Source organism: Syngnathus typhle, linkage group LG3, assembly GCF_033458585.1.
Source record: "Syngnathus typhle isolate RoL2023-S1 ecotype Sweden linkage group LG3, RoL_Styp_1.0, whole genome shotgun sequence".
Lineage (NCBI taxonomy): Eukaryota > Metazoa > Chordata > Actinopteri > Syngnathiformes > Syngnathidae > Syngnathus > Syngnathus typhle.
Genome location: NC_083740.1, coordinates 13,589,522 through 13,610,709, shown reverse-complemented (window position 1 = coordinate 13,610,709; position 21,188 = coordinate 13,589,522). Strand labels below are relative to the sequence as shown.

Here is a 21,188-nt window from a genome sequence, read left to right as displayed (position 1 = left end):
TTAAGAAATCTCACAGAATAGTTGATTAAAATGTCAAGTCTAAAAATGTTCTAATATATAATTTATTTATTCATTTTATTAGTGTGCATGCTGCAAGTGACCTTGCAAAATTTGTGTAGCTGGATCAGAGCAGGTGCATAGAGTGGTAGGCAGCTGACAGCAAATGTTGTTTCACCATGCTTCTCTGTAATACCCAGAACCTAATGTCTAATTCATATTTTTCACATTAGGATGGTGAGGATGGCTAGATGAACAGAAAGGGTGCAAAGTACAGCCGTCTCCAATGTTCCTTGTCGTCTTTGACATGGCAATCTGTCACTCTGCTTTGCCTCAATTCCTGCAACACTTCCCTCACTTCTTTCTCTATGGCCCTTCGTGACATGTCCACTATAATTGTCACTGATACTCACAATCACTGAAGTATAGAGTAAATTATAATAAGTTAAATAAAATTAAAACAAATTGTAATTTAACATAAAAATTTTTGTCCCTCAGTTCACAATGTTAACAAAGCTAGGAGAACACATTTTGATAGAAGTCTTACTCAAAACCAGCAGGCTCTGCAATACGGTGCATCAGCAAGACCAGTGATCGGAAGTCAAGCACCAATTTATTCTGCAAAAGTGAAAGAAAATTGTTATCAGAAACAACTCTGAGTATTCCCTCAAGTGACCAAGCAAGTGTACAGTATTGCATTAGTTACACATGCTGTAGACATTGCGCAACGAGGAACTACGTACATTAGCTAAGTTTGGCTCTGACAAAGAAGTGTCGCGTAAACTGCAACTGACGAACGACCTGACGCTGGCGCTGACTATTGAGACAGACAGGCAGTGTGAGGGGCTTCCACTATGCTTACACAATTCAACCCTTGACCCCCAATTCCAGTGTGGCGGCCATCTTGGATGACCCTGAAGTGCCACCAATGAACCCAGAATGAACCGGAAGTGCCCCAAATCAAACCGAAAGTGACCCCAAATAGACCGGAAGTGACCTCCGGTAAACCGGAAGTGACCCCAAATAAAACCGGAAGTGACCCCAAATGTACCGGGAGTGACCTTTTTAGACCGGAAATGACCCCTAATAAACCGGAAGTGACCTCAGACGAACCGGAAGTGACCCAAATTAAACCGGAAGTGACCCAAATAAACCGGAAGTGACCCCAAATAGACCGGAAGTGACGTCTGGTAAACCGGAAGTGACCCCAAATGAACCGGAAGTGACCTTTTTAGACCGGAAATGACCTCAAATAAACCGGAAGTGACCTCAGCTAAACCGGAAGTGACCCGTTTTAAACCGGAAGTGATCCAAATAAACCGGAAGTGACGCAAACTAGACCGGAAGTGACCTGAATCAAACCGGAAGTGACCTTATTTCAACACTGAGTGGCCCAAATAGCTACATTTGCGCTAACTTTTTCGTTTTTTGTCTGATTTAACCCGTTTCAACAGTTTTACCCCAAAAGTGAACCTCCTGAGGCCGTTTTTTTTGTTTTGTTCCAAATTTAGAAAGATTTTGGCGCAATTGCTTTTTTTTAGTTTCCCATCCATTCTCTATGGGGATTCAACATTTGCTCTAACTTCTACATTTTTTAACTGATTCAACCCGTTCCAACTTTCAACTGTACATCTTTTGCCTACCTATTCCACAACTTCCCACTTACCAAAAATTCCAAATTTGAAATTCAACCAAATTCTCCAAAGTTTCGTTTTTCTACATTTTTCAACCGATTCAACCCATTCCAACTTTCAACTGTTCATCTTTTGCCTACCTATTCCACAACTTCCCACTTACCAAATATTCCAAACTTTCAATTTTGAAATTCACCACAAATTCTCCAAATATTCTACATTTCTCAAGTAATTCAACACGTTTCAACATCGGTCGGCAGCATTCCTCGAAGAAGTTTTTCATACATTTCGCCTTCACACGCCTTACACAATTCAACCAGAAATTGCAAAATTCTAGTTTTTGATATATTACATATTGCAGAGGCGTAGCCAAGCCGGGGCGGCGCCCCGGTTCGGACTCCCTGCGCCCCGGTTGAAAAAAAATCGAGCTTTTTCGATTCTTCATTTTCATGCGGGTTTTTTCTTTCGGTCTTGCGCGAATGTGCTTGCGCTATTCTATGTGCGCGATGTTATCCATTCACTGTTTGCCTCCCCGACCCGGATGTTGTTTTAGCGATCAGCGAACGGCGTGGGTGATGTTAGATTTTTTTTCCTGTGGGCGTGCGCCCCTACTGGAAAAATTCCTGGCTACGCCTCTGACATATTGTAATATATGATAATTGTCAAAAGTAGTTAGTTTCTTAACCTTAATCACAGTAGGCTGAGCAGAATTGTGGCTTCAAATGTCATTTCGATCAACGTTTCCTCTCTACGTACGCCCACTTTGGGCACATATGGCAAACTTGAATAAACTTAGGTTACTTTACGACGGGGAATATCAACCACATGCGTCTCAATGTAATTCTGCCCAACAGAGCAGAATGAGTAAGTGTGTTTAAGCCAGATGGAGGAAGAAACAAATGGAAAGAACAGGAGGAAGATGTCAGGGCAGCAGGATGGAAAGCTACGGGGACGCATACTGGTTCATTGGCGTGTTATATTAGTTCCACTTCGCTGGTCTTCTTCTAATTTCAGATGCTATTCTGTTTCGGGAAAGGCGACAAAATCATTGGGTCGGCGTTCTGTCAATCATCCAATGAGGTAGGCGGTTCTCTCTGCCCCGTGCTGACTGCTTACGACTCTGCACTTGCTCGAGCGCATTCAGCCCAGGGCTGAGGTTGAACAGCTGTCGCGCGCGCACCTCATTGGTCCTTGTTTTGTTTGTATTTTTCCAGTCACCTGTTTTTGTTAGCGGATTCCATGCCCAACCTTTGTGTTATGTCATTAAGCGATGTGAAATAACACAACCATGTGAATTTGGGAGTCCTCGTTTTGGTCTTTAAATTACAGCGGAAGGACGAGTTGTGTTTGCTGTGCTGAAAGCTCCAAAATCGCGAGGAGACAGGACGGCTCCGGGCCCGAACATCGCTGAAGCGATGAAGAGGAAGAACCACTCTATTGGAGTTTTCTTACTCTTCTGGAGACTGTCGCTGTTTCTCGGGTAAGAGGTCACTCAAATAAATTGTCATTTTAATAAAGTTACGGTTGTTCCACCCACCGCTCGAGACAAGCTACGAAGTGCATAATACTTTATTTTCCTCGCGTAACAGTAGACCAAATTGTTTCAAAATACGTGTCCTCAAATTTACCCAGTTCCTTGACAAGATTAGTGAGATATGTAACCATTATTTAAAGAGCAGATGAGTGATTAGACAAAACATTCCTTCTAAATGAGATTTAATTCAATATTAAAACTTTTCAGAATAGCAGTCATTGAACAAAACATGGCATTACTGCAAATAATGAGACCCCCGAATGCGGTTCAGCAGTGTTTTCCAAAGATATTTACCATATTTTACGTATTCTGTAAAGGTACTTCAATTCCAAACGGTCTTAATTTGTATTTTATAAAATCGGGATATTTGACTCTGTCTTGAATTGTCTTGGTGAAAACCTGCACAATTCTTACTTACGCTGGAGATCTTTTTATTCAGGAAGTCCTTAAAGCCATCAAAACATTAGTTGTAAAAAAGAACCTTCTGGTTGCAACTTGATAGATGCATGATTTTGCATGAAATTGGCAGCAAACAGTAGCAAAGTCTTTTACAATTCTTTTTAACATCACTGTAGAAAAAATGGATATCCTGTCTCTATGGAAATCGACTTTTGCCCTCCCATTAATAAAAGAGGATGACCCTGCAATCTTGACAAATTATTGACCAATACAATTTTTTTTAGTGAGAAAGCAAAATCATTTTTGTCACAAAAAAATTGTGCTAATTAAAATGGCAAATGACATTACTGTTGTGGTTGACAGAAAACAACAACAATTTGCATCTCTTTTTATTGATTTGTCAAAAGTGTTTGACATAAACAACAAAAACAATTTAAAAAATAATTATTTAATAATTATTAGATAAGGAGGAGATTGGTCACTCGGGAACAGCAAACTGTGAGGCGGTTACAAAACAGCGCCAAAATTGTCTTGCAGGTTGTTTCATGGTTGTTTCTTTTTTAAGATGTTGTGGCTAATGTCAAATCATGATTGTTCGTAATTCTGCTCTTGGCTGACATGACTGAAAGATCATTTGATGATCGCGGTCAGCTTAACCAATCAGATAGCTATTTTGATCATGTTAGAATAGGCCTCCGAAAATCTTTATTTCAAGGTTCTTTTCAGAATCAGCTTTATTGATCAAGTTTGTGCATGCCAAACAGGGAATTTGACTGGTTGATCTTTGCCTCTGTACAACATTTAAGTGACTAGCAACATTCAGTTAACTAACAAAATTTAAGTGGGGAGAGCAGGAGGTTATGTCTCTGAGTCTCTATGAGTGGTATGAGTTCATCAGAGCGACAGCCTGGGGAGGATTTGAAGGAGGATGTTAATCTTCAGGAATAAAAATAGTTGGACTCAGTCGATTCAATGAAAATATTTTGGCGAGTCCTATGCCTGAGTCCAAGTCAAATGACAAGGAGTCTCAGTCAAGTCAGAGAAGACAAAAGACAGTTTCGAGTCCATATTAAAGTACTACTGGCCTGCTTCTACAACAAAACGCTCATATTTCTTGTCTTTCAATGTTGAAATGAATGGAATTGCAATTAGTTTGTTCTACTCTAGCATATAAACACAACATATATATTTTTTGAATGCTTTTTCATAGGAAAAAAATGCACTCAACAGTACAGTATTGAGATTAGCACTCCACATAACCTGTAAACACAAAAACACGGCTGTACCTAATGTAATGTCCTTCCTAGTTCTTCTGTGGTGTCTTTTTTTGGTTGCTAACATAATTAGTGCTTTAATCTGCGACCAACTAATAGTGCCCTTCCATTGCATGGAAAGCAATTGATGTAATTGATGGTTGCCAGAGCTTGATCTTGGTTGTATAGAAAATTCAGATCTCCACTGCTGCTGCCATCTGGCAGTGGAGATCTTAATTTTCTATATCTGACGACAAAGAAATGGTCAAGTGATTGCTGGTATCTTGACAAAGTTGTTTAAATCAAAGCACTAGTACCTCAAGGCACCACTGTACAATAAACAGATGTATGCACCTGATGCCATTTATACAACAGAATAAGTCATGGCTTTCTGTGAGTGTTCAATCTAACACAATTTCATACTGAGTTAATAAGTTGAGTAAACTGACACGACATTATTATTATGCTACTGTATTTCAGTATTCTTACTTTGTGTGACATATTGGTTTAGTGATGTGCTGATTTTTCTAACGTAAAATGAGTGCCTTGGCTCAACAAAGTTTGTGAAACGCTGATTTCATAAATGTGTCGTGAGTTTATAATTGTTGAACAGTGGTCCACGGGCCGCGGACCGGTCCGTGGATCAGTTGGTACCGAGCCACACAAGAAAGAATAAATAACTTGCATTATTTCACTTGTATTTATCTGAGACAGGACAATCTTTTATTTTAAAAAAATGGACCAGATTCTCTCCTACACCTCGGTGACATGAATATAACATCACGTTACTCATGTTTTATGTTGTGGGTGTGACGTTATGAGGATGCTGCTAACAAGTTGCATAGAAGTATACAGTGGATTTACGTTTATTACTATATTATACTGTGATGTTCGCATACATAATTCACTCATGGAACTAAGAGCTGAAGGATGTGTTGGGAATGTGGTAACATACTTGCGTCGTTGTTCTTTCTATTCCCTGTTTTACGAGTCTTTTGCAACACACCTCCTACGTTTCCTTTCCTTCGGCACAACAATACCATTTTTATGCCGGTCGTATCACTTCATTTTGTTGTATTGATCTGCTACACCTTAAAAGCCAGTCCATGAAAATATTATTTGACAATAATCTGGTCCATAATGCTAAAACGGTTGGAGATTGCTGCTGTAAAAGACACAATTTCTTTTGGTCCACATATTGCTGACTAACTCACCTTGGTTCTTGGGTCTGTTCTTTGGTATGATGATGACAAATGAAAAGGTCTGGTCTCTTTGCAAAGATAGGCACATTTCATGAGGCTCCTTCTCAGTTCGAGATGGCGGCTAAGTCTGCACGTCCACAACAGCTGGGTTTGATGTACTTTGAGTTGCTTTTCTGATGGTGAGAGTGAAGTAATATGTCACAGACATTTATCAAATATTTTAAACAGACTGTTAGAACTTCAGCATGTGCAATATATACGTATGTGGTAAATCTAGAGCTTTCACAAACTAATCTTTTTATAATTGATTATCCTGTTGATGATTCCATTGATTAATCAAGTATTCAGTGACCACAAACCCAAGGAAACCTCATCTCCGGGCTGCAGTGGGGTCAGAAGTGCCTCATTTGCGTACATTGACTGCACTTCCCTGGGTTTTGTATACGTGCCTGCAGCTCATACGTCAGAGGCTCTGACACCTGAAGAAGATTGGATTTTCGTTTAGTGTTATTTTTTTGTTGATTTACAGAGCCAACAATGTACAATACCAACTCCGCTTCCTTTGACATGGCTTTTGTATCTTCTGAGCAATCCTCACCTAGCCAACCTCCCAGATGATGGACTGTGTGGAGGTGTAATTGTCTAAATGAGCTCTCACTGTTATTAGTATGGTAAACCATGTATGGTAGTTTGAACAGCTTGCTCACAGGCATTTTCAGAAATGAGCACGGATGTATTTGGTTGTGTATTTTCACAAATGATTGCACTATATGTATAAGGGGTGCAGCAATCGATTATTTTTGTATTCGAGTAATTTAGTGACTATTTACATCGATTAATCGAGTAACTGGATAAATCATGCTTTATTTTTATTTATTTTTTAGAAAATAAAAACATTACTCAAGATGTTGTACGCTTGTATGTATCCTTTACTGCAAAACCAACATTGTAATATTGTAAAGGCTGTTTACATGACCATTAAAAGCGCAAACATAAAATACCTGCGTAAATTAAAGGTTATACTGAAACATACCCGGAAACATACTCCACGTGTACACAGTTCCGGGCACGCGGTTTTTCAGCTTAGTTGGAGTAAACAAATCCTCAAGGCAGAGTAAATGAGTAAATCGATGCAACTTTCTAATCGAATTATTCGAATTACTCAAATCGTTTCAGCTCTAATATATATACAATAGTAGACATAATTTACAGTCACCTTGGAAGATCGATTGGAGGAGGCCAACGAACATAAGAGGGCCAACGAACATAAGAGGGCCAAATATGCTGAATTGGTGTCTGAGTGCCGGAGCAAAGGCTGGAAAGTGGTGTATTCCAGAACTATAGGCATACAAATCACTGGAACAGAACCTAGTTTCCGCTCGACTTGTACTGTATGTGTTCACTAAGACCCTGCCAGAAAATCTGCTTAGAAGGTCATGCATGGATACGGAGGCACAGTTTCACAAGCTTATTGTCATTCAATAGAATCAAGACTGACTCTTCCTCGTGTTTGTCTTTCTTGTATAACACTCAGGCGTGGAGTCTTCTCTATCCATTTTATGTGACAAGTTTGTGCAAAATCTTGACACTATTTGGCTGTAATATTGAAAATGATTAGACTGATTGTTCTCTTGAGTTACTCTGCACTTTTTATTCATTTGTGAAATCGATGCTGGTAAACTTTGTTACACAACCAAACATACCAAATCAAATTTTCTCAAACTTCATCGAGAGATTTATGGAGATGATGTTGGTTTCATAAGTGGCACAAAAACATACAAGAGGTGGTGGATGACCTCAAACTAAGATGGCCGATATGAAAAAAGCAGCTGAGAGCAGTGGCAGGGGGAACCATCTTGTGCGAGAGTGAGTAGATGCTGTCTATTTTTGTGCAGGTGGTGCTGATGCAGAAGGTTTTTGGCAAGATTGTCCTTTCGCTTTAGTCAGGCGACCAAAAAGAACACCAGGTCAGCAAGACTAGCTGGAGAAGAATGGGGAAGATTGAGACTGGTTGTCATGGTTTTATTCATTGTCGTACAAATACATTGTTTTCCCAAATATGGCGAATAGCTTCTGCATGTCTACAATCATTTTTTGGAAGCCAACCCTATTTGATTTAACTTGTCCTGAGCATGAGTAGGATGTAACGTATCTTCCCATCCTGTGTGTTTAACAGTTGGGACAACACACCTGGAAACTGCTGCAGGAGATGTCAGCACCAGTGGTCACATTGCGTTAAAATCAAATGACCCATATGCAAGGAAATGCAGACCTGAAAAGAGTAACATGGTATCCCTCTTATCACTGGTTCCATGTTAGCTTTTAGATTCTTTCGAACCTCTAAGATTGTATTCCTTAATAGATAATGTGTTGCGATAATGTTTCCACAAGTAGAAAGTTCTCCCTTCTGCCTCTATTTTTGCCTGCAGTATGTGTGCACGACTGTGCATACAGTGCCTTGTAGTGCTTTCTTCAAGGACGACATAATTCATTTTATCATATGTGTGTTCTGTTATATGTTATGACGCGCTGATTAAATTTATAGTTGCGGTCCCTTTAAGAGTCCTGGTGACGTTTACCGTTGCCGGCATTTTCTGTCATCCGAGTCAGTTAATAAACACGGGTCACAGAGTCTGAATGTGAGAAGTTTTTGGCTCGTTTTCTACGCCTTTAAAGCAACTTCCACACTGGTGAGCCCGACGTTTTTTTACTGGACGTATCCAGATCGACATGACCGCCAACGCTGCGTCTCTTAAACTCCCCGAGTTCTGGGAATCTTCTGCTTCAGCCTGGTTCGCTCAAACTGAGGCACAGTTTGCCTTACGTCAGGTTGCCGCAGATAAAACGAAATACTACTACGTGGTGTCTGGCATCGGAAGTTCTACAGCTTCAAGGGTGGTGAGCCTTCTTACTAAATGTCCTCTGACAAGAAAGTATGAGTCTCTGAAGGAATACTTACTGAAGACGTTTGAACTGTCTGACACTGAGAGGGCCAGTAGGCTTTTCTCTCTTCAGGGGCTCGGTGACAGTAAGTCCTCAGAACTAACGGACCGGATACTCGATCTGCTGGGTGACAACAAGCCGGATTTCCTTTTCCTCCACCTTTTCCTGCGCCAACTGCCTGCTCATGTGAGAGCTGCTTTGGCCAACACTGCCAGCACGGATTGCAGAGTACTGGCAGCTGAGGCTGACAAGTATTTCCTGGCTAGTCAGCAACCCTGCGCAGCTGCCCTCCTCCGTACTGGTCTTGGATCTGAGGTACTGGATGGTCACACGCTCGACGCAGAAGCAGAACCGCATCGTCAACAGTCTTCGGGTGTGTGATTCTACCATGCCAAGTTTGGCTCCAAGGCCAAACGATGCCGCTCTCCATGCAGCTTCGGTGGTGTGGGAAACGCCAAGGCCGGCGCTCACGAGTGGCCGGCAGGCTGCTCTTCATCCACGACCTCATCTCCAGCCGACGTTTCCTCTGCGACACAGGGGCGCAGCGGAGTCTACTGCCTGCTTCACAGGTGGACGTGGTGGCGGACACCCACGGCCCCCACATGGAAGCTGCCAATGGAAGCCCTATCCATACATACGGCACAAGGCGTGTTGAACTATGTTTTGGGGGACAACGCTTTGGCTGGGACTTTGTGATGGCCAAGGTCGCTGTTCCGCACTTGGGTTCGGATTTTTTGTGTGCATATGGACTGTTAGTAGACGTTAAAAATCAGCGCTTGATCGACGCTGTCTCTTTCTGTTCTTATGCCTGCGCACTCAGCAACTCTGGTGCAGTACACCTCTCCAGCCTGCTCTCCGTCACAGACGGTTTCCAACACCTGCTCGCCGAGTTCCCAGCACTGTCCTGGCCCACCTTCTCCTCTTCCACAGCCAAGCACGGTGTCGAGAACCACATTGACACCACTGGCCCGCTCGTATACGCCCGCGGTCGTCGCCTCAAGCCGAACAAGCTTGCCGTAGCCAAGATGGAGTTAGAGTCCATGGAGCGCCTAGGGATTGTTCGACGCTCCAACAGTCCTTGGGCCTCCCCCCTGCACCTTGTCCCCAAACCAGGAGGGGGCTGACGCCCTTGCGGGGACTACCGGTGGCTCAACAACGCGACAACGCCTGAACGCTACCCGGTGTCCCACATCCAGGATTTTTCCGTGCACCTGGCTGGCAAGGTCATTTTCTCGAAGGTGGACCTGATCAGGGGATACCATCAGGTGCCCATACACCCTCTTAAAATCCCCAAAACAGCTGTGATCATACCATTTGGTTTGTTTAAGTTCCTGCCCACACCATTTGGGCTCAAAAATGCTGCTCAAACTTTCCAGCGGCTCATGGACTACGTGTTACGGGATCTGCCTTTCGTGTTTGTATACCTTTACGACATGCTGGTGGCCAGTTCATCGCCTTCAGAGCACCTTTCGCACCTTCGCACTCTGTTTGAGGGCCTTACAGGGCACAGGCTCATCATCAATCCTGCCAAGTGCAAGTTCGGCCTTTCCACCATGGACTTTCTGGGGCACAGAGTCATGAAGGACGGGATCGTTCCTCTCCCGTCAAAAGTGGAGGCCATCACTACTTTTCCGCGCCCATGGTTAACTTCTACCACTGTTTTCTCCCCAGGGCTGCCCAAACCATGCAACCCTTGTACAAAGCTCTGAAAGGTGGCAAGCCTAAACACGCTGTGGACTGAAACCCAGAAAGGGACAAGGCTTTTGTGGACGGTAAGACTGCCCTGGCTAAGGCTACCATGTTGGCCCATCCCGCCTCGTCTGTCCCAATCGCACTTACCACGGACGCCTCAGACTATACGGTCGGTGCGGTTTACGAGCAGTGTGTGGGTAATGCTTGGCAGCCTCTCGCCTTTTTCAGCAGGCAATTACGTCCCAGTGAACTGAAGAATAGCACCTTCGAGCTACTTGGTACGCCATCCGACACTTTCGTTCACTGCTGGAGGGAGGCCGGTTCACCGTTTTTGTGGCCACAAGCCTCTGACTTTCGCAAATGTCGCTCAACCATGATCTGGCAGGCAACAGCGGCAGCTGACTTACATCTCTGAGTTCACGACGGACATTGCACACCTTCCTGGAAAACACAACCAGGTTTCAGACTGCCTCTCCCGTGCTGTTGCGGGAGCGGTCCACCTGGGCTTGCACTACAACAGCATGGCAGCAGAGCAGGCCACTGCCGCGGATGTGCATGCTTGCTGTTCATCCACTACTGGACTGCGGCTGCAGGAGGTGGCATTCGAAGACGCTGGCACCACTCTGCTTTGTGACATCTCTATGGGCTGTCCGAGGCCTGTTGTTCCTGTCAAGTGGAGGCGGCCTGTTTTTGACGCCATCCATGGCCTCTCACACCCCGGTACCAAGTCCTCACAATGGCTGGTGGCAGCCAAGTTTGGCACGGACTAAAAAAGGACATGAGGGACTGGGCGAACACCTGTGTCGAATGCCAACGTGCCAAAGTACACCGCCACACCAAAGCACCACTGGAACGATTTCAAGTGCCAGAACGCAGTTTCGACCAGTTAGCCCACTTCCACCCTCGCAGGGTTACACTCACGTGCTCACTGAGCTGAGGCGGTTCCTCTGTCATCTATAACATCAGCTGATGTGGCACGGGCGTTTATTGGCACCTCCGTGTCCCGTTTTGGCACCCCATCGGACATCTCCTCAGAGCGTGGCGTTCAGTTCACTTCTGAACTGTGGAACACTGTCGCTGGGAGCTTGGGTGTTAAACTCCACCGCACCACAGCCTACCACCCCCAGGGCAATGCCCTCTGTGAACGTTTTCACAGGTCAATGAAAGCCTCCCTTCGTGCCAGCCTGGAGGACAGTTCCATGGGTCATGCTGGGCATCAGAACTGTACAAAAGGAAGACCTCCAGGCCTCCTCCGCCGAGCTGGTCTATGGTCAGCCACTATGGGTCCCCGGGGAGTTCGTCCCCAGCACCACGACCCCTTGGTCCTCCGCACTCCAACGCTCCAGCATATTGGACAATGCCAGGTTGTTTGCTCCGCTCCTACCTCCTGCCATGGTTTGCCAAACTCTCACGTCCCCAGTGGCCTTCAGTCTGCTGGCTATGTCTTTTTTTATGGCTTTATTCGGGTTGACGGCCACTGCGGAGCTCTCCGTCCGCCTTACGAGGGCCCTTTCCGTGTCGTGGAAATGGGAGACAAGAACTTTGTGGTAGACATTGGGGGCAAGCCGGAGTATGTGTCTGTGGACCGCCTTAAACCAGCTCACCTAGATCTGGCCAAGCCTGTTGAGTTGGCGCAACCCCCGAAACGGAGACGGCCTCCGACTAGGCCTCCTCTTCCCGTTCCTCCTCCCCCTCCGCCATGCCGCAGGGGAGCCCTGCAGACAGACACGGAGGGGGTGGTTCCGCCTTCTCTCGTTCAGTGTGGCCGCACTGGACGTTTGATTCGCCCCCCACGCCGTTTTTTCTTTTCTCAGGTTTTCTGTTGATGTGAATTCTGGGGAGGGGCATGTGTAGTGCTTTCTCCAAGGACAACATAATTCACTTTATCATATGTGTGTTCTGTTAAATGTTATGACGCTCTGATTAAATTTATAGTTGCGGTCCCTTGAAGAGTTCCCGTGACCTTTACCGTTGCCGGCTTTTTCTGTCATGCACATTGGATGTTACGGAGTCAGTTAATAAACACGCCTCACAGAGTCTGAATGTGAGAAGTTTTTGGCTCATTTTCTACGCCTTTAAAGCAACTTCCATAGCCTTTCAGATTCAGTATTTAAAGATTCAAAATCAGCTATCCCAATTTTCCTCATGGTCCGATAAATCACACCACGCATACGAAATTAATCTATTTTCATAAACTCCTCTCGGAATTCACAAAGGCATTATTGCTCGTTTGGCAAGTTTGCACACCTTAAGAATATTAGGTTGTTAGTGTACCAAATACACAAATGCTTGCTAATCAGGCATATACAGGGTCCGGCAAAATGATCTGATACATTTGTAGGTTTAATAAATGCAAATAAATCAAAGAAACAAAAAAAGTTTTTTTTTTTCTTTCGAAAAGTACATATATTGCCATATTGTTTTGTTTCATTTTTGTTTTGTTTTCGAATAATGTCATTTTGTTTCGTTTCAGTTGCTAACATAAATTGGACCGGTGAGCATCACGCTTTCATAGTGGAAACGTTTATCAACAACTAATCTGTGACTGCAACACAACGAGCGTTCCGTTTGCGCTTCAGACTTGGTAGACATGATCCCGTACCTGCTCGAAACACGATCTTGTTATGGGTTACAAACTTCAGAGCCAGTGGATCAGTATTAAAACGAAAATCAACGGGCCGACCTCGCACCGCCAGCACTCCAGAAAATGTGGCAGTGGTAAGACCAAAATAACATTATTCAAAAACGAAATGAAACAAAACAAAACAAAATGCCATTATATGTTATTTTCAAAAATTAAATAAGAAGTTTTTGTTTCTCTAATTTATTTGCATTTTCTTAAACCTACAAATGTGTCAGATCATTATGCTGGACCCTGTATAACACTAGGGATGCGCCAAGCAATCGGTGAGCAATCATGATTGGTCGATTTAAAGAGCATGATTGGAATTTTTGATCATAGCCCTCATGGCCCATCATCATGGTCAATTATTGCCCTCAGGGTTCTCATCAGACGCAAAAGATGCAGAATGCCAATGCTTTATCAGTGAGCCACTGTGTACATCGTTAATGACTTTCAGTAGCAAGGTCCCATGAACTTTGATTAAATCAGAGTGCCATTATGAATGTAAATGTACGTATTGAAGTGGGTGAAACAACAATGTGTACATATTTTGTTAGGTTATACAAACTCATATACGTTTTCATGTTTATATGTGTGCAAATCTTCTCATTATTTGATATAAACATATCTGCTCCATCAGAACACTGATACAGCACCCAGAACTTTGTGGCCACATGGGCACAGACGGCGGACACACACGCACACATGCAGACACACACACACGCACGCACGCGCGCGCTCACACACACACACACACACACACACACACACACACACACACACACACACACACACACACACACTCTTCACACACTCTTCACACACTCTTCACACACTCTTCACACACTCTTCACACACTCTTCACACACTCTTCACACGCTTCATACAATAATCACACACACAAGAATCACATTCACACACCCAAAGACTCACCCATGTACACTACACACACCTGCTCTCACATCCTTACGACCAAACGTGTGCCGTTACCTTTTTGCCAGTTTGCCTGTATGCCCCTATGAGCCACAGTGCCTGTTAATTTTTGCCAATAATTCAGTAATGCAATCAAAACTGAACCACGTCTTCCCTCCTGTGTTCTGACCGACACCCAGGGGCGAAAATATCATAACCATCCGAGCCAACCCCCTATAATATAGGTCCACGCCGCCACACGCCTGGAAGTCGACGCCGGTGCTTGGGGCCGTGTGGTGGTTAACTATTTATGTTATAGTTCAGGGGTCACCAACACAGTGCCTGCGGGCACCAGGTCGCCCGTGAGGACCGCATGAGTCGCCCGCAGGACTGTTCCAAAATTAGCTCAAATAGCGGCACTTGTCAGTGAGCTGCTTCTATTTATTTTACAGTCAAACATCGGCTTTCGAACGTCCTGGTTCTCGAACAAATCGGAATTTAAACAAAAATTCGAGATTTTTTTTGCTTCGGTTGTCGAACAAAATTCGGAGGTCGAACCTCGTGCGATGAGCCGGGAGGACCCGAGAAAACACGACCGCGCGGCACCAGGACACCCTAGGCCGCAGTTCGATGATCAACTTTGTAGTCGTGTTATCGGATTTGCGGCCCCATGTTTTGGACACGACCGGAGCTGTGGCCGTAAGGTGTTTGGTGCCTGTTGTGGTGGCAATCGCCAAACCCGCTGGTGGACACCGGCGGTAAGGAATGCGGTCAAGCTGAAGAAGGAGCCCTAACGGGCCGTTTTGGCCTGCGGGACTCCGGAGGCAGCCGACGGGTACCGGATGGCCAAGCAGAACACGGCTTCGGCGGTTGCTGAGGCAAAAACCCGGGCGTGGGAGGAGTTTGGCAAGGCCATGGAGAATGACTTCCGGACGGCTTCGAGGAAATTCTAGTCCACCATCCGGCGTCTCAGGAAGGGGAAGCAGTGCACCGTCAACACTGTTTACAGTGGAGATGGTGTGCTGCTGAACTCGACTCTGGACGTCGTGAGTCGGTGGGGAGAATATTTCGAAGACCTTCAAAATTTTCCAGGATTTAGTTTTTTGACTGCCGCCGCCCACTCCAGCACTGTCACCAACAGCCCCCGCCCCCCTGCCGTTGCGCTACTCCAGCTGCACCCGGCTCAAATGCAAAATATTTCCATACAAGACTCTTTGAGCGACTTGGCTTCTCAACAAGCTGGCGTGTTGGACTTCCACTCCCACTTGCTGAAGCCATTGTTATGAAAGACATTTTTTTTTGCATGTTGGTACCGAATTGGTACCGAAATTCTTTTCTTTTTTCAGTTCTTTTGACAACACTACTCATGACTGTTCCGCTGTGAAGTAGTCTTGCAGAGTCTTTGGTCCACCTTCAAGATCTCATGGCAACAAAATAGAGGAAAAAGGTTGTTTTGAGCCATGATTTTTCTGTTTGGTTCTTCACTATTGTGGCGTACAAAGGTTTATCATGGGCAAAGACAGCAGACACCATTACTAAAACATTCAAGAGAGACACAACTCTTTGTGAGCACGCATGCAATGCATTATGTAGGGTTTTCCCTGCCAAACATTGCTCAACCATCTTTCTTTCACTTAACACTAACATTTGTTGAAATGGAGAAATATTTATAACGTTCATTTTAACTAGAAAGCAAGTCAGTAAAACACAACTCTCCTGAGGAAACGATGATCTCTCTGATCAGCCAGTGGCTATTCTCCACTGAATTACTCCCTGGGCAGGACTACTTCTGAGTGCCCCCCAACCCCCTCCTAAAAACAAACCCCACACATTTTATTTTGGCTATACAGTTTTTTTTTTAATTACAACAGTATATGCTCCAAGATATTTTAAAAGAGACCCTGTAATTGCAATTGCAATTGAGCTTGATATACACAATATAACTCTTATACAAAAATTAAAGGAACACTTTGAAAATACGTCAGATTTCAATGGTGACAACAAAAATGTTGGATATCTATACTGATATGGACAGTTTAATGTCTCAGGAACAAAATGTCAAAAGGTTTTCAGCCTACAGAAGGCTCAATATATAGACACCCCAAAAATCAAAGTGAAAAAATGATGTGGCAGGCTCGTCCATTTTGCCTAAATTCAATTTCTGCAACTCAAAATGATTTTCAATATCTTGTGTGGCCCCCACATGCTTGTATGCATGCTTGACGACGCGGCATGCTCCTAATGAGACGACAGACGGTGTCTTGTGGGATGTCCTCCCAGATCTGTCTAAGGGCATCAGTGAGCTCCTGTAAAGTCTGAGGAGCAACCTGGCGCTGTCTGATGGACTGAAACATTATGTCCTAGAGGTGTTCCATCGGGTTTAGATCAGGTGATCGTGAGGGCCATTCAATTGTGTCAATTCCTTCATCCTCCAGATACTGTCTGCATACTCCTGTCACATGAGGCCGGGCATTGTCGTGGATCAGGAGGAACCCAGGACCTACTGCACCAGCGGAGGTTCTGACCATGGGTGCAAGGATTTCATCCCGATACCTAATGGCAGTCAGACTGTCGTTCTCTAGCCTGTTCGTCCCTCCATGGAAATGCCTCCCCAGACCATCACTGACCCACCACCGAACTGACTGAATAACTGTTAAGAGAAGAGCAACAGCAAACAAACCACAAGTGAGACAGAATATTAATTATTTTCTCGCGAGGAGTGCAGTACAGATCGCTTACAACAATCTCACTACACTAAATATCTGGATGCACTCCCGCTCTTTTTATTTGGATTTTCCCTACCCACAATCGTGAGACAAAAGCCCCTAAAGGGGAGGGGGAAAGCATGTGGGCTTTGCCTCGTAAGCAAAAATCACAAGGTGTTACATACTGATAACAACATGTGGGAAGAGGAATTTGAGTGGACTGGATAGGGAAGAGAAAACCTTTGACCTCTAGTCAAAACATAGCAGGGGATGTTTTACGACATTGTGTAGGATGGGACAAACTAGGTTATCTATTACTGGATACGCACATTCCAACATAATCCTACGATCAAGATAGTTTGGAACAGGGCTGTGGACTCGGTTCGGACTCGGGGACTCGGACTCGGTCGGACTCGGTCATTTTTGCTGGACTCGGACTCGGTGCTGATTTTGACCGAGTCCACCGAGTCAGACAATAAAAAAAAGAGGCAAGACGCAGCCAGAGAGTGTCAGGTTACAGTCAGCGCGGTAGGAGTTGGAAGAAGCAGTAAAAACTCCACCAAACTCGTCGTAATGACCCGTGATATATGTTATATCCTTACTATTTTCCAGGTTCTTAGATAGCAAGAATAGGTCGGAAAACGACATGAATGATAACTGCTTTATTCCTTACTCACAGTGCGTTCACAGGGCGTACCACAACAACACAGAATGCCCATCCCACTTCTGGGGTTTTTCTACTACGGAATTTGAGTTAGCCCAAAATACACAACATCTCTTCCCCTCTTACAATGAACGTGCATGAATGCGACCAACATAGTCTTATGCACCTATAACTTGACATCTTCAAGATCTATCAATAACTACCATTAAACAATTATCATATATGGTCCAGACAATTATGACAATAATATCCTCATGAAACCTTAACTTTGGGTGAGCATGGACTACCTCGAATTATACCGAATTATAGCGAAAAACCGATGTCGTACGGCGTCGTACGGCGTCAGCACTATGTTGTTTTCAATAAAAACATGAAGAACTCACGTTTGCGTCAGTCAATTTTGATTTTTATAAAGGATTATTCTCATTTGATGTCTTTAAATTCATCCGCGTTCTGCCATTGAAGCGGGGTGCATTCAAAGACCAGTCGTTTTTATTGAAAACAACATAGTGCTGACGCCGTACGACATGGGTTTTTCGCTTTCCAAATAAGGGGTCGTCACTAATTATTTGTGTTTAGAGAAATGTCTGAGCTATAATGGTGTAATTAATGATTAAAACTTGAAAGTATCTGTTTATTGTATTCGTTTATATGTTTAATAAAGACAAAGCCATCACAAAACTGTTGTAATTATTTAGATTTTGATCTAAATTAGCCTTGAATAAAGACTAAGCAGTCACATGAATTAACAGAAAAAATGGACAGCCGGACTCGGACTCGGACTCATGGTCAAGAAGGCGGACTCGGACTCGGTGCAAAAATCCGACCGAGTCCACAGCCCTGGTTTGGAAAACCCTGACAATGATGGTCACTTGTAGGTTCACTGGGGGTGCAAGACAGCGATGAGGCATGTTGTTTCTCAAAATGGTCTTTGTTAAAAAGGAACTGTCTCGGTAGATGTCTTCTTTTGGTGAGTTGTCCGCTGCGTCCTGTCTGACCCAGCTGTAACTTCTCTCCTGACCCAGCCGTAACCTTTCTCTTCTGTGGTACATCATAAAAACAGCAAGGCCAAACAGCAAGCATATATTGCAATAATATTGCGGTAAAGCATTGATTAGAGAACGCATGATAACATATATATACATTTTTCTAACAGTTCCTTTTATTTTATTTTAGTTTTTTAAGTTCTCACTTGCATTATGCGCAAGGTGAGCACTGCAGAGTAAGCACAGCTGGTTGAAAACAAGGGGTCAACTGTAAACTGGTTGACAGCCCTAGGAGTCAGGCAGAAAAGCACAACAGCTGAGTTCAGAATAATCAGTGACAAAGCCTGTGTAGTCAAGTCATTTATTTATATAGCCCTAAATCACAGACAAGTCTCAAAGGGCTTCACATGTACACAAATTGACAATCATTCTCAACATCCCCTGATCATAAACTCCCTGGAGGGCAAGGAAAACCCCCAAAACACTCTACTGGGGAAAACGAGAAACCTTGAGAAGAGACCACACATGGGAGGATCCCCCTTCCAGGATGACCATGCTGCAATGGATGCAGAGAGGGCACATAGAACACATAATGTAGAACAATCCAAAGAAAAAGTAGATGTCCATATTCAGGGCAGGACAGAGAACACAAACTCCAGCCGAATCGGCCAACACAGGTTAATTAAAGGCCATAGCATGAAAATGGGTCTTTCATCATCTTAAATGTTTCTACTGAGGAAACAGTTCTGATATCTATCGGTAGGGCATTCCAAAGGTCTGGAGCCCGAGTGTGCAGGCATCTATGCGTTTTGGGTTGACTGAACAACAAAGCACGGCCCTTCTCTGGTTAGGCAGGTGGCCTCAGCTTTGGTACTCAGATGGAAGTAACCTGAGACTATGTACAGTGTCCACAAACTAAAATATAAAAATATTTAGATTAATTTATTTCTTTTTAAATGCAGCACATTTCTCATTGTAAGATTAACATTCCTTCTACACTCTGCTTCTAATGTATTCAGCGTATGAGAGACAGTAGTTCTATCTCAAAAACATATAAAATATTTACGAGGTTTGAATGTTATGCTGTGTTTGTTCGCTCATGTTTAAGAACGAAGACAAGAGAACATGGAAAATGGATGTGAAAAGGGAAACAGAGGAAAGGACAAACGAAGAATTGGGTGAGGTGCCTCCTTAGATGGCTAAGTAGTTTAGCAGCTGACTTAAGAGCCTCAAAAAATGACCAATCATCCCTCAACAATCCAGTGGATTAGAAACAAAGATTTTCCCAAGATGTAGGTTAAGATATATTATAATGAAATGAGTTAACGAGAGTCTGAAAAAAATGTTTTAATGGTCATATTAATACAGCAAATGTAACTTGAAAAGCAACATGCACCTGTCAAAATGCGGCAAGAACAAAAAATTACAACCACTAAATAGAGTATTATTTAGGGTGATCTGAATTTAGAGTGTTTTAAAGGGGATGATCTTCTTTAATCAATTGAGCAACACAATCCTTTTCACTCCATCACTCAATCCCCCTCAACATTAGAACTATGTTAAAAGACAGAGTGATGTAACGCTTTAGTTAACACAGTGCTTCTCAATTATTTTCTGTTACGCCCCCCCCTAGCAAGAAGAAAACTATTCGCGCCCCCCCTCCCCACCGTGACTATCCTAACTTGTCTTGTAAGTCGTAAAATGTTGCACTGTCGCAAACGTGACAGAAGTAACAATGAGAGCGCCACTGCCCCCTGCTGTAGTAAACGCGCAATTACACTTTATTCTAGTACTGCCAAAAAAAAAGCCTGTTCCCCAGGGTCACACGCGCCCCCCCAGGAATAGCACCGCGCCCCCCTTGGGGCCCCACTATTTGAGAAGCACTGAGTTAACATGACTACGTGTACATGCAGATGCAGTCAATAATAGGGGTGTAACGATTCATCGATACACATCGATTAATCGATATAATGCTCTACGATTTATTGGCATCGATGCTAAAGGTAAACATCGATTTATATCGCCGTGTTTGACCTCGGACATTAGACGCGACTTTATTTTGAAATCCAGTTCATTGTTGCTTGCTTCCTCTTTCCGGGAGCAGTGCGCGCGGCGTTGTTGTGTTGTGAGCAGAGCAGGCACGTGAAAGGGGAGTCGACAACTAGTACGCGGCTCCTGGGCTGGTGCTATGGCTAGTGTCCAAAAAGACGAGGAAATTGGCTCCCCTTTAGGCTTCAAGTCATTCGTTTGGAAGCACTTGGAATTCCAAAGAAAAGATGGCTCAACGGACAAGACACGTGCAGTTTGTAAATCCTGCCATGCGGTGATCAAATATTCAGGGAGCACAAATCTCGCTGCACATTTAAAGAAAAAACACGACATCAAAGTTCAGTGTTAAAATAAGCACTTTGTATACTACAATACTCTTGTCATTTCCTAAATAAAGAGTTTGCAGTACCTTGTTGATTTTGCGTATGAATTGTTATAAATCAGGATATTGTTCTATATTTTTTATTTAAAAAAAACAAAATATCGATCGGAGAGCACTATATCGCGATATATCGTCAATGAATCGCAGCAGGCTTTAAGATATCGGCAAATATCGTATCGTAGTTCTTTGTATCGATATGATATCGTATCGTGA

At 43.8% G+C, this 21,188-nt stretch overlaps 1 protein-coding gene across 1 annotated transcript in view; it reads left to right on the top strand.

Annotated features, from left to right (window-relative positions):
• Positions 1–2,491: 2,491 nt before the first annotated feature.
• LOC133151103 (glycine receptor subunit alpha-3-like) overlaps positions 2,492–21,188 on the top strand; it is a 90,500-nt gene continuing 71,803 nt past the window's right edge. The window contains exons 1-2 of the mRNA XM_061273859.1: positions 2,492–2,495; positions 2,961–3,111. Coding sequence (XP_061129843.1) covers positions 2,492–2,495; positions 2,961–3,111 — 155 coding nt within the window. The remainder of the gene's footprint in view (positions 2,496–2,960; positions 3,112–21,188) is intronic.